Consider the following 14256-nt stretch of genomic DNA (forward strand, 5'->3'; position numbering starts at 1 on the left):
CCGGATATTCCACTGTTAAAGGAGATTTTTTTAATGAAAGATGTGTGGGCGGATTGCAGCGTCGGCTCGCAGCCGCCGCGACGCTCCGTCACAGGAAAAACACCTCTGTTGGAAGCCTTGAGGACAAGTTGGAACATCTCCAGCTGATAAACAATTTCTCATATACTCACTCCACTGAAAGCCATCAAAAGCCAACTGGATTTTAACAAATGGTTATCAACACGGAGGTGTTTTTCCTGTGCCGCCGCGCTGCGTCGGCTGCGTCCCGACGCGTGGACCCGTCCGCACGTCTTTCATTAAAAAAATCTCCTTTAACAGTGGAATATCCGGATAAAATGCTGAAACCGACTTCTTCTGAAACTTCTCTGTTCTCTCACGACGTCCTGGATCAATAGAGCCTGAAATGTGGAGGTTTTCAGCTTGAACAGGCTGATGACGCCGCCTGAGAGCGCTGAGCGACGTCTTGCACCGTGAAAAGTCCTTAAAGTGACAGAATCACCTCAAAATCTCTCATCAGCCGTTAAAATTTTCACTGAAAACCAGCTTAATTTTTCGAACCGTGTCCACTTCGATGTGTCTCACAGGTTTAGAAAAATTTTGATCAAACAACGCGCCAGTCTCTCAGCAACTTAGACAAAGGAATTCCGACGAGGGGCTGGACGACTCCTCCCACAAGGAGTGCTCACAGGCGAATGACGTCACCGACAGGCGTGGAAAAACTCACGCATGCGCACGAGGGTTCAAGCATGTCTGACGTAAAAACATATGAATGAAATCCATATAGTTTTTAAAAAAAATAAAAAGGACCTATACTTTACGGACAGACGTCGTATAAACCCTGTTACATGGACCAGTACATAACACTGGGACAGAACCATTTGGCCAGTCATTTAGTGGCCAGACGGAAGCCACTCCTTAGCAAAAGGCACGTGGCAGACCTTGAGTTTGCCAAGACACCTGAAGGACTCTCAGACCATGAGAAACAAAATTCTCTGGTCTGATGAGACAAATATTGAACTCTTTGGTGGGAATGTCAGGTGTCATGTTTGGAGGAAACCAGGCACCATCCCTACAGTGAAGCATGATGGTGGCAGCATCATGTTGTGGGAATGTTTTTCAGCAGCAGGAACTGGGAGACTAGTCAGGACTGAGAAAGATGAATGCAGCACTGTACAGAGACATCCTGGATGAAAACCTGCTTCAGAGCACTCTTAACCTCAGACTGGGGCGATGGTTCATCTTTCAGCAGGACAATGACCCTAAGCACACAGCCAAGCTATCAAAGGAGTGGCTTCAGGACAACTCTGTGAATGTCCTTGAGTGGCCCAGCCAGAGCCCAGACATGAATCTGATTCAACATCTCTGGAGAGATCTGAAAATGGCTGTGCACCAACGCTCCACATCCAACCTGTTGTAGCTTGAGAGGTACTGCAGAGGAATGGGCAAAACTGCCCAAAGATAGGTGCACCAAGCTTGTAGCATCATATTCAAGGAGACTTCAAGCTGTAATTGCTGACAAGGTGCATCAACAAAAGTACTGGGCAAACAGTGTGAATATTTATGCAAGTGTGATTTTTTGTTTTTGTAATAAATTAGCAAAAAACAAACAAACAAAAAAAATCCATGTTGTCATTATGGAGTGTTAGGAGTAGAATTTTGAAAAATTAAGGGGAAAAATTAAGTTAATTTTGGAATGAGGCTGTGCAAAAAGTGAAGCGCTGTAAATACTTTCCAGATGCACTGTATAATTAACAGCATTAAGAGCTTTGTATAAGATATATCCCTAAGGAATATTCATTACTTGAAACTGAATTTCTATCCAACCAAACAAAGCACAGCCTTTTAGAATAACTTTTCCTAAATCCATATTGGTTTTCATGGATGTTTTACATTAACTTCTCCAGTATCTCTGAAAATGATGGAAACACAAATATAGGGCAAAGTGCCTCTTGATTTAAACAATAACTATGTAATTAGTATTGACATTTGGCAATCTTGACAGAAGCAGCTAGTCCTACAGTATATGTAGCCCCAAGGCCTGCTGATGTCTGTGCTCACTGCCATCATGGACACATTTAAGGTTTTTAGACATGCTTCTTACACATAAAAAGCACCCAAACACATCTCAGTTCTGCTTTTAACTCTTTATTAAATCATTAGCTCCTTTTAAGCATCTGCAATTGTAACTTCAACCTCAACACCAGGTTCGATGCTGATAGATGTGATTTGTTTGACGATTTCTGATGGACTGTGCAGATCAATCAAGCGCTTGTGGATCCTCATCTGGAAGCGATCCCAGGTTTTGGATCCCTCACCACAGGGAGTCTTTCTGGTGGTTATACGCAGAGTCTGGAGGAAAGAAGAAAGCCACGATTACAATTTTACTAAATTCTAATAGTGGAGCAGCTTAATTAAAATTTCCGAAACAATTTTGCATTTTCTGATAAAGGCATCAAATGTGGCACACATATTCTAAATTAACTAATGTTTATTTTCAGCTATAGGGCCATCTTAGCTTTTTATTTTTAATAAATCTGGAAAAAAAAAAAAAATACTTTCACGCTGTCTTTATGGGGTCTTGCGAGTTGAATTTTGGAGGGAAAAATGAATTTACTCCATTTTGGAATAAGGCTGTAACATAAAATGTGAAAATGAAGCGCTGTGAAAACTTTCCATATAACCCCCTGTCAGTTTTGCAGATTTTCCCACCTACAGAGAATGGAGAGGTCTGTAATTTTTATCATAGGTACACTTCAACTGTGAGAGACAGAATCTTAAAAAAAAAAAATCCAGAAAATCACATTGTATGATGTTTAAATAATTTGCATTTTATTGCATAAAACGGAGCTTAACATTCGGCACAGAAAGATTTGTCTGCCATTACAGAGGTCAGACATTTCCTCTTGACCAAGTTTTCACACACTGCAGCAGGGATTTTGGTCCACTCCTCCATACAGATCTTCTCCAAATCTTTCAGTTTTGGAGTTTCTGATCCCTCCGAAGATTTTCTATTGAGTTCAGGTCTGGAGACTGGCCAGGCCACTCCAGGACCTTGAAATGCTTCTTACGGAGCCCCTCCTTAGTTGCCCTGGCTGTGTGTTTGGGGTCATTGTCATGCTGGAAGACCCAGCCATGACCCATCTTCAATGCTCTTACTGAGGGAAGGATGTTGTTTGTCAAAATCTCACAATACATGACCCCATCCATCCTCCCTTCAATACGGTGCAGTCATCCTGTCCCCTTTGCAGAAGAGCACCCCCAGAGTATGATGTTTCCACCCCCATGCTTCACGGTTGGGATGGTTTTCTTGGGGTTGCTCTCATCCTCTAAACATGGTAAGTGGAGTTGATTCCAAAAAGCTCTATTCTGGTCTCATCTGACCATATGACCTTCTCCCATGACTCCTCTGGATCATCCAGATGGCCATTGGTAAACTTCAAACGGGCCTGGCCATGTGCTGACTTGAGCAGGGGGACCTTGCTGCCCTGCAGGATTTTAAACCATGACAGCATCATGTGTTACTAATGTAATCTTTGTGACTGTGGTCCCAGCTCTCTTCAGGTCACTGACCAGGTCCTCCTGTGTAGTTCTGAGCTTTCTCAGAATCATCCTTACTCCACAAAGTAAGCTCTTGCATGGAATCCCAGACCGAGGGAGATTGACAGTCATCTTGTGTTCCTTCCACTTTCTAATAAATAATCATAACAGTTGTCTTCTACCAAGCTGCTTGCCTGTTGTCCTGTAGTCCATCCCAGCCTTTTGCAGGTCTACAGTTTTGTCCCTGGTGTCCTTAGACAGCTCTTTGGTTTTGGCTATGCTGGACAGGTTGGAGTGTGATTGATTGTGTGTGTGAACAGGTGTCTTTTATACAGTTAACAAGTTCAAACAGGTGCAATTAATACAGGTAAAGAGTGCAGAATAAGAGGGCTTCTTAAAGAAAAATTAACAGGTCTGTGTGAGCCAGAATTCTTGCTGGTTGGTAGGGGGTCAAATACTTATTTTATGCAATAACATCCAAATTAATTATTTAAAAATTATACAATGTGATTTTCTGGACTTTTTTTTAGATTCTGTCTCTCACAGCTGAAGTGTACCTATGATAAAAATTACAGACCTCTTCATTCTCTGTAGGTGGGGAAACCTGCAAAACTGACAGGGGGTCAAATACTTATTTTCCCCACTGTAATTACTTGCTCTCATTTTATAAAGGAAGGATTATTGAGAAACAACATTTATAGCCCTTTTCCAGTGCATTCTTTTTAATATCTGTCAAATTACAGCAAACATGGCTGGACTTATTTTGTCTCAAGGAGGTCTATTACAGACTCTGACATTGTTTCTGCTTGACACTGTCACAATGTTTTGACATTGATAGGCCAGTGTCACTATAAACAACTGTCCATTACTCTCATCACCATCACTGTAGTTCACATAACATCCAAAGTAAAGAAGGACCAACTCACAGTATTGTGCACAGAAAATCAAATCAAATCAATTTTATTTATATAGAAAACAGATTGTTCTAATTCAGTACCTTGGTTGGCATGCGGACAGGTCCTTTAACCTTCAGGTTTTTCTCCTTAGCACCACGAATCAAGTCAGCACACACTAGGAGTTAATTACAAAAAAAAAAAAAGGGGGTTCAGCATGTATACAAGTTAGCAGCTGTGCATGCATTACTTTGTAAAACCAGGGCTCAGAATAGCGTATACAGTCATCAGCTTTTATCAATTGAACTTCTATCCTCATTGCTCAGTTATGTATTCTCGACATGTCAATTTCATCAAGACTCATTTGTTCCAAACAATGAAATGCTCAGACATCAAGGTTTAAATTTTTTTTTAAATGTTTTCAAACTGGATCACAATTTTGTTAATGCCACCTCTGTGTTCCATTTCAATGTTTCATATGTACTTTAATTACCCTTCTCCAAAGACTTGACGTTGCGGCTGGTGAGAGTGATCCGGATACGGTGAATGGCCACCTCAGTCTCAACAGGTGCCTTACCACTGTCTTTGAAAGCCTTTATTAAATCACAAAGTAAAAGAATTCAGATAGCCAGGCACACACAGCACAGTGCTACAATGTGATAATGTTGCATAAACACATCAAAGTAATAGAGGGGCATACTATAGAAGACCCAGAGTATAACAGCATGCATGTTAGTGTGTGAACCTCCACAACAGGCCGTGGTCTCACGTCTGCTCCAAAGTGATGGAGAGAAAGTGTTATTACAAGGCCAATCTTACTATATAGTAGGAATAGGCAATATCATCTAAAATTAATATCACTTTTTGACAGGGATGGTATTATCATATTACTACTGTACTTTTGCACTATATGATCCCTTTAATAACCTATTTAAAATTGGCAAGATTAGCCCATTTTCAAAAACGCTCCAAAGTTAAAATCTGGGTGAAAAACTGACTCAAACTTTTAGTTTTATTTGTTTAATTAGCACAGAGACAAATCTTTTAAAGATTAAGACGAAGACTACAGTAACCCTGAAGCGTAATTAATCCACCGATTCAGTTCATTGTCATTTCCATGACTATGTGCGACGCTGAAAACTACTTTGAGTTATGCCTATACAAAAATCATAAAAAAGGGCTCAATATATATTTTAACTAGTGTTTTGGCTAACCAGAACACTGAGGTCAAGATTAAATGCCTGAAAAATCCTTACAGTAGACTGCTCATCTTCCGTTACTACACAAATGATGCACAGTGTGCTGCACGTGGAGAACAATGCAACATGCAGTTATATGGCAAACATCTTCTATTACAACAGATTATGAGAGCGCCGAAGCATCCACAGCAATCTGATGGGATTTTGGATCAGATCCACCAATTCTGACTTGAGCTTCCATGATACTGTACGTTTCTACTGTTATTAGGATTTATGTTAATTCAAAAAATACTACAAATAGATACCAGCAAATGTTTCCTTTGGGAATGTGTAAAACAGCACAATTTATCATTTTAAAATTACTAATAACTTTTGAAGAAACCTGTTTTTTTATTTTAAAGAAGCAACTGGTTGGTTTCAGGGTCTGTTCGCTTATTTTTCCTCGGAAAAGCAACGTTTATTTTTTCCCCTTCACAAAATGTTTCGCTCAATTTACCTTTGAGAAAAAAAAAAATCTTAAATTTTGATAAAGTGATTTTATTTTACAAGGTAGCTTTGGAGTTGCTCCATCACCTACCACATGACTTCAAAGTTGCACAAATCTCACCGGACAGCTAAAACTTAACAAAAACAAAAGTTTGCCGAATTGACAAGTTCAACAACGTGTTAGTGGAAATAGTTTGTTGTTCCAGGAGGTCGTTTTAAACCTAAGACGGACATTTTTCGAGTGTGTGGTTTGTGTAGAATCTATGAGGACAAAGCAAATGCTAGCACGGTGCCTCACAACTACACGATGAAATGTGTAATTTAAGACTATCAAAAACCGAATTATGAACTAAAACAAAAAACACATATAAAAAGGTCATAGCTACGTACCATTACGATTATCCCTGGCCGACTTATTCGACAGAAACTGAAGCGAACAGCGGTGAGCCAGGAACAAACACCACCAACGTGGTAAGATATCCAGGAAGAGGACGAGCAGAGGCCTGCTGGACTTTATAAAGCGCTCATCCGGGTTACTGCAGTCTTCTTCATTTACCATGGTTTATCACATTACACGCTGCATTGCTTATTACTGCCATCTACTGTTTGATACATAATAGCGTGTTGCCCGTGGGGATCCACAGGCTCTTCTTCTTCCTCCTCTTCTTCTTCTTCTTCTTCTTCTTCTTCTTCTTCTTCTTCTTCTTCTTCTTCTTCTTCTTCTTCTTCTTCTTCTTCTTCTTCTTCTTCTTCTTCTTCTTCTTATGGATTTCTGGCAGGCTGCGCGCCAGTCAGCGCATTGCTGCCTTTCACTGGCAGACCATGACTACTACACTCTACTCAGAGACTATGCTGCAAGCCAGAACTAAACACAATATCCATCAGGGCATTGTAGACCTCTTGCTGACGTGCAGACGGATCAAGCAGCACTTTAATAGAAACAAACTCAAAACCAAGATCAAAAAGATGTGAAAAAAGAACTCTCCTCTGCTCAGAAAATCTTTTACACTCCATCAGAACATGAGGGATAGTCTCTTTCTTTGTGCAGGTTTCACACAATCCATTGTGGTGTTTACCAGTTAGACATAGGTCAGCCACCAGTCCACAGTGTCCTAACCTCAGTCTTGTTAACAGTACTTGCTCCCTTCTGTTATTCCCCCGGGTTGGGCAGTCACCAAAAACAGACTTCAGCACACTATAAAAATGCCTACCCTTATTTCCATTGTCCCAATCCTTCTGCCATTGAGCCCACACTACTTTTTTAATCATGGCTTTATGTTCAGAGCTGCTATGAGCCACCTCAAGATCTACAGTGTCATGTCTTAAAGCGTTCTTTGCAACCTGATCCACAATTTCATTACCCCTAACCCCCACATGTGCCGGGACCCACATGAAGCACACATCTGACCCTCCCTTCTCTACTCTGAGCAAAGCAGTCAGCACCTCAACCACCAGATCAGGCCTACACCGGGAAGAGGCCGACTCCAAGGACTGCAACACAGCAGCTGAGTCAGAGCAGATGACAACCCTCTCCGGTCTCACTTCTTCCACCCATTCAAGAGCCCACACCATAGCCAAAATTTCAGCTGTAAATACTCCTACTCCATCAGGAAGTCGTCTGCCCAGACTCAGAGACAGAGCAAGAATAAAAATCCCAAATCCCCCTCTCCGGCTAGTGGGGTCAACGGACCCATCAGTAAACAATTGCAGATACCCATCCCAATTGTTCTACATAGCCTCCCTCACCACAGTTACAGGACATATTCCCCCCTCTCCTTTGAGGCGATCTTTCACAGTCCAGTCCACTTCCACTTGAGGGAGTAGCCAAGTAGGAACCGCTGGCCAGACAACTACCGGAGCTGTATCCCTCTGACTGAGCTCTGGCAACTCACCCTTCACTTCTAAGATAAAGGTTTTCCCCCTCCCTCTTCCTGACTCCCATGAATCCTGAAGGAGTCTCCTCCCAGGGTGGTCACCCCTCTGACCCAGGGCTTTGCCTACAAACTGGAGTGCTAGCTTAAGCCGTCTCTTGTGAAGGGGCATCTCTCCCACTTCAACTAGGAGGGCTGGCACAGAGGTTGTTCTGAATGCACCACAGCACACTCAAAGTGCTTTTGCTTGGATCACATCTAATTTTGCCAAAGTTGTTTTAGCTGCATTTCCATACACAAGACAACCATAATCCAAAAATGAGCAAATCATAGCTCTATAAATCATCAGTAGTGTAGCTTTATCAGCTCCCCAGTCGCTACCAGAAAGGTACCGCAATACATTTATTACTCTACTGCATTTATCCAACACCTTCTCAATGTGAGTTTTGATAGTCCTCCTCTCATCAAAATGGACCCCTAAATACTTAAAACATTTAACCCTTTCCAAATTGAAACCATATAATTGCAAACTTGCATTACCCAAATTTCTCTTCTTCCCAAACACTACAAACTTTGAATTTTCCACAGATATTTTAAAACCCCACCTACTTGCCCACTCCACAACATTATTCAAGGCATTTTGTAACTTTGCAAATACAAAACCCACATTTCTCCCCCTCTTCCACTCAACCCCGTTATCAGCAAAAAGTGACAACCCATAACCTGGATCCAAATTGCTAAAAATATCATTTATCATTACATTAAACAGTACTGGACTAACTACACTGCCCTGAGGAGTTCCATTATCAATATCCAGTACTTCAGAAAAAGTTCTACCAACCCTAACCTGAATTCTCCGACCCTGTAAAAATGCCCTAATCCAATTTAGCATGCGACCACGAATATCTGCATCATAGAGCTTAACTAAAAGCCCCTCCTTCCACAACATATCATAGGCCTTTTCAATATCGAGGAACACAGCAACAAGAACTTCTTTACTCGCACTTGCTTTCTTTATATCAGAATCCAAGGTCAACACTGACTCCATGGTGCTCCTCCCTGTTCTAAAACCATTCTGGTAGGGAACAAACCATTCATTTTTTTCAAGCTTATAAACCAGCCGGTCAGTCACCATTCTTTCCATAATTTTACATAAAACTGAGGTAAGTGCAATAGGCCTGTAAGAACCCGGGTTCTTCCCTTCCTTCCCTGGTTTCAAAATTGGTATAACTACAGCCTGCTTCCATGCCCCTGGCACCCGTCCTTCTGCCCACACATTATTAATCAGAGCCAGGACTTCCTCCAAAACATCATTGTTAAGATTTTTGAAAAAACTGTAGATTAACCCATCCTTCCCTGGTGCTGTAGAACCCCCCCTACTAATTGCTTTCAATAGCTCCTTCATAGTGAAGAATAAATTGACTGAGTCCGAATTATCTAAATTGGTTTCCAGTTTATGGTACTGACCCCCCAGCATCATATCCCTTCTACAGATTCCATCCTCCCCCAAATTTGATCCACTGTGAATTAGCTGAAAAGCCCTGACTAACACATCAGCCTTCTGATTGTCATTCACTGCCACAACTCCATTCCTTTCCAATACTGGATTAGAAAGTACACATTTAACTCCAGACATGCGTCTCACTGCAGACCATATTTCATTAATAGAGGTGTCTGTGCCCATCCGACTACAAAACTTCCTCCAAGACTCTCTCCTAGCATTCTTAATAATCCTTCTAGCAACAACCCTAAGTCTTTTATACTCTATTGCATTTTGCTCCAACGGATGTCTCCTTAATGGAGCCACAGGCTCCAGATTGGGTAGTGTTTATAAAATAGGTAGTTGACATTTTTCAAGCGTGGTAATAAATGAAACGATGAGTTGGAATGGCGTGTCAGTCCAGAATGTTTTTAGAACCTTAGACTTCAACAATTTTTAGAAGAGGAACTCAACCCTTTTATTTCCTGTTAATTGTGTAATTTTGAATGTTAATTTAATGTCTTAATGTATTTTATTTATTATATTATTATTATATTTTATATATTATAAATTGCTTAGGTTCTTGTTATCATATGCACACTATTACTATTACTATCATAATTAATATTATCATTATTATTATTTCATTTTATTGTTACTTCTACTTTGTCATTTGATTGTTAAACGGACCACAATGGAAATAAGTGTTTTCACTTTCTTGTGTCATCCATGTATTTTTAATTTATTTATTTGCACTTACGTTGAACTTACTAATTAAAGTCACACACTCACGCTAGAGTCAACAGAGAACATGGCGCCATTTTGGGGCCAATTGTGCTGAACTACCGAACGAAACTTTAATGTTTTCAACATTTTTTTTAAATCAATTAACCATATACAGCAACATATCCAGGTACAGGTAATATCAAAATAAATATAAAAATAGTGAAGATATTGTTGTGTGGGCCGCTGAAGAGGAGGTACTGCTGGCCCACCACCAGAGGGCGCCCTGCCTGAAGTACGGGCTTCAGGCATGAGAGGGCGCCGGAGCAACCGGGAGTGACAGCCGTCACTCATCAACAAGCACCAGCTGTCACTCATCATCATCAACCACATCTCCATAAAAGCCGGGCAGCATCTTCACCTCACTGCCGAGAAATCATCTACCGATCAGGTAAACACTCAGCCGTGGTTTTGGTGTCATACAATTTTCTGAACATTTGCAGACGTACCTGTTTGATTGGTCAGCAGCTGGAAGCTGGGAGGAGACGACGTCTTCGCTCCTCGGATAAGTAGTCCTTCAGGCGCTGCACGTTTTTCTTCCTGTGTGACTGTGATTGAGAGGTGGAGGTGTTTCCCACCCTTTCTGACTGTTTGCTGGGTATTCACGCACCCACCGTCACCTGTCTGTTCTTCCTGCCAGCAGTACCCGATCTGACAGCCGGAGGCAGTGGCCACCTGGGGACCCAACGCTTGGTGGCTCCGGGGTGCTTCAGATCTGGTGGCAGTGGAAAGCGTGTGGGATCTGGCTCTCTTCTGGACGGGCGTCTTCTATCCTCGAGCCTGCTCACACGTCACCGTGACTTATTGACTGTTGATCTCAGTTGTGTTGTCTGTTGCTCTGTTGTGCACATTCACAACATTAAATTGTTATATTTTGGCTTATTCCATTGTCCGTTCATTTACGCCCCCTGTTGTGGGTCCATGTCCCTACACTTTCACAACAGGATTTCTCGGCCAGCGTCATGGATCCCGAGGGGCGTCAACCCTCAATTGAACCGCCAATGTAAACACAGGTGCACAGGCATCAGCAGGAGGCGTGTTGAGTGAGCTGCAGCACATCTTAACCGCCTTCACTGCTCGGTTGGACTTAGTAACTGAGCAGAACGTTATACTCAATCGGAGGATGGAGGCTCTCACCGCCCAGGTGGAAGCACGCACTCAGGGCGCTGCTGCAGCACCTCCTCCAGCTGACTGAGCACTAGATACAGACATTCCAGTGGTGATTCAACGAACCCCCCCCCCCTGAAGCATACATAAGCCCTCCGGAACCGTACGGAGGTTGTGTCGAGACGTGCGCGGACTTCTTAATGCAGTGTTTGCTTGTCTTTGCACAACGTCCCGTCACGTACGCGTCAGATGCCAGCCAGGTGGCTTATGTCATTAATTTGCTTTGAGGAGAGGCACGCGCCTGCGCTACGGTGCTCTGGGAGCAAAATTCACGGCTACTAACGACATATACTGGGTTTGTGAGGGAGTTTAAACAGGTGTTTGATCATCCCAATAGAGGCGAGACCACTTCAACCGTGCTGCTGTCAATGAGACAGGGACGTCGGAGTGCAGCCGAGTATGCAGTCGACTTCCGCATCGCGGCTGGGAGGTCCGGCTGGAATAATGTTGCACCCCGCGCCGCCTTCGTAAACGGACTGTCTCCGGTCCTGAAGGAGCACCTGCTGGCTAAGGATGAGCCGAGGGATTTTGACGGGCTTGTCGACCTGGTCATACGGTTAGACAACCGTTAGAAGAACACCGTCGGGAGCGGGGCGAAGGGTGTGGCCGGGCGCGAGCCGTCCCTTTTCCTTCCGGGTCCGAAAGCGTGCCGCCGTCCCCACGCTCCACAGTCGGAGAGCTCCGTGGAGCAACAGCTCCCCCTGCTGACAAAGCTATGAACACAAGCAGGACTAAAGTAAAATCACATGACAGACAACGGAGGCTGGCTTGCGGAGAATGTTTTATCTGTGGCTCTAATGAGCACATACAAAGAAACTGCCCCAAGCGGTTAAACTTCAACACCCGCCCTTAGAGACTAGGTTAAGGGTGGGCCATAACATCCACGCGGGGAGAGCCCGTAGATCCGCACACATCCCAGTGACGATCCTTTGTGGGGATCTTACCCTTCACGCTCCAGCACTGGTGGACACGGGGTCTGAAGGGAATCTGCTGGACAGCAGATGGGCCAGGGAGGTAGGGCTCCCTCTAGTGGCTCTACCTTCCCCATTGAGGTACGGGCACTAGATGGCACCCTTCTCCCATCAATCACACCAGACACCACCTGTGACTTTGGTGGTGTCTGGAAATCACAGGGAGGAGATTGTGTTCTATGTAACACCTTCTACCTCCCGAGTGATTTTGGGATTTCCATGGATGTTAAAGCACAATCCCCGGATTGATTGGCCGTCTGGGGTAGTGACGCAGTGGAGCGACACCTGCCACCGGGAATGTTTAGGATCCTCGGTTCCACCCGGTGTGACAGCTAATGAGGAGGTTAAAGTCCCCCCCAATCTGTCGGCGGTGCTGGAGGAGTACCATGATCTTGCTGACGTCTTCAGTAAAGATCTGGCACTCACTCTTCCCCCACACTGTCCATATGATTGTGCCATTGATTTCATCCCAGGCGCTGAGTACCCGTCCAGCAGGTTGTACAACCTCTCTCGTCCTGAGCGGGAATCAATGGAGACCTACATCCGGGACTCCTTAGCTGCCGGGTTGATCCAGAACTCCACCTCCCCGATGGGTGCAGGTTTCTTTTCATGGGCAAAAAGGACGGCGGACTCCGTCCATGCATAGACTACAGAGGGCTGAACGAAGTCACGGTTCGCAATCGATACCCGCTGCCTTTGCTAGATTCTGTGTTCATGCCCTTGCATGGAGCCCAAATCTTAACCAAACTAGATCTTAGGAATGCGTATCACCTGGTCAGATCCGGAAGGGAGACGAGTGGAAGACGGCATTTAACACCCCGTTAGGTCACTTTGAGTACCTGGTCATACCGTTCAGCCCGCCATGTTCCAGGCATTGGTTAATGACGTCTTGCGGGACTTCCTGCACCGGTTCGTCTTCGTATATCTGGACGACATCCTCATCTTCTCCCCGGATCCTGAGACTCATGTGCAGCATGTATGTCAGGTCTTGCAGCGGTTGTTGGAGAACCGGCTGTTTGTGAAGGGCGAGAAGTGCGAGTTCCACCGTACTTCTTTGTCCTTCCTGGGGTTCAACATCTCCAGCTCCGTCGCACCCGATCCGGCCAAGGTAGCTGCGGTGAGAGATTGGCCCCAACCGACAAGCCGTAGGAAGCTGCAACAGTTCCTCGGTTTTGCAAATTTCTACAGGAGGTTTATTAAGGGCTATAGCCAGGTAGTTATCCCCCTGACGGCCCTGACCTCCACTAAAGTCTCCTTCACCTGGTCGGATCGGTGCAAAGCCGCGTTTAAGGAGTTCAAACGTCGGTTCTCGTCTGCACCCATTCTGGTGCAGCCCGATCCCAATTGCCAGTTTGTTGTCGAAGTGGATGCCTCTGACTCAGGGATAGGAGCTGTGTTGTCCCAGAGCGGAGAGTCCGATAAGGTTCTCCATCCTTGTGCCTATTTTTCCCATAGGTTGACCCCGGCAGAGCGGAACTACGATGTCGGCAATCGGGAACTCCTTGCGGTGAAAGAGGCTCTTGAGGAGTGGAGACACCTGTTGGAGGGAGCTACGGTGCCCTTCACGGTTTTCACGGACCATCGGAACCTGGAGTACATCCGGACCGCGAAGCGTCTGAACTCCAGGCAAGCCCGCTGGTCACTGTTCTTCGGGTGTTTTGACTTCCGGATCACCTACTGCCCGGGACCAAAAACCAGCGATCTGACGCCCTGTCCCAGGTCCACGAAGAGGAAGTCAAGGTCGAGCTGTCAGATCCACCGGAACCCATCATCCCCGAGTCCATTATCGTGGCAGCCCTAACCTGGGACGTGGAGAAGACCGTCCGGGAGGCCCTGGCATGGAACCCGGACCCGGGGACCGGCCCAAAG

General features: G+C 44.5%; 1 protein-coding gene and 1 non-coding gene across 2 annotated transcripts; both read right to left on the reverse strand.

Annotated features, from left to right (window-relative positions):
* Positions 1–2127: 2127 nt before the first annotated feature.
* On the reverse strand, positions 2128–14024 carry rps20 (ribosomal protein S20). The gene is made up of 5 exons (XM_034171637.1): positions 14000–14024; positions 6506–6609; positions 4924–5023; positions 4535–4608; positions 2128–2349 (listed from the first exon to the last, which is right to left on the reverse strand). Exons 2-5 carry the CDS (start codon positions 6506–6508, stop codon positions 2167–2169), a joined length of 360 nt encoding a protein of 119 aa, XP_034027528.1. The 5' UTR covers positions 6509–6609; positions 14000–14024; the 3' UTR covers positions 2128–2166.
* LOC117521308 lies at positions 4690–4755 on the reverse strand. The gene has a single exon (XR_004563924.1). It is a non-coding gene; the product is annotated as a small nucleolar RNA U54 (small nucleolar RNA).
* Positions 14025–14256: the final 232 nt, after the last annotated feature.

This window comes from Thalassophryne amazonica, chromosome 1 (assembly GCF_902500255.1).
Source record: "Thalassophryne amazonica chromosome 1, fThaAma1.1, whole genome shotgun sequence".
In the NCBI taxonomy this organism is placed as follows: domain Eukaryota; kingdom Metazoa; phylum Chordata; class Actinopteri; order Batrachoidiformes; family Batrachoididae; genus Thalassophryne; species Thalassophryne amazonica.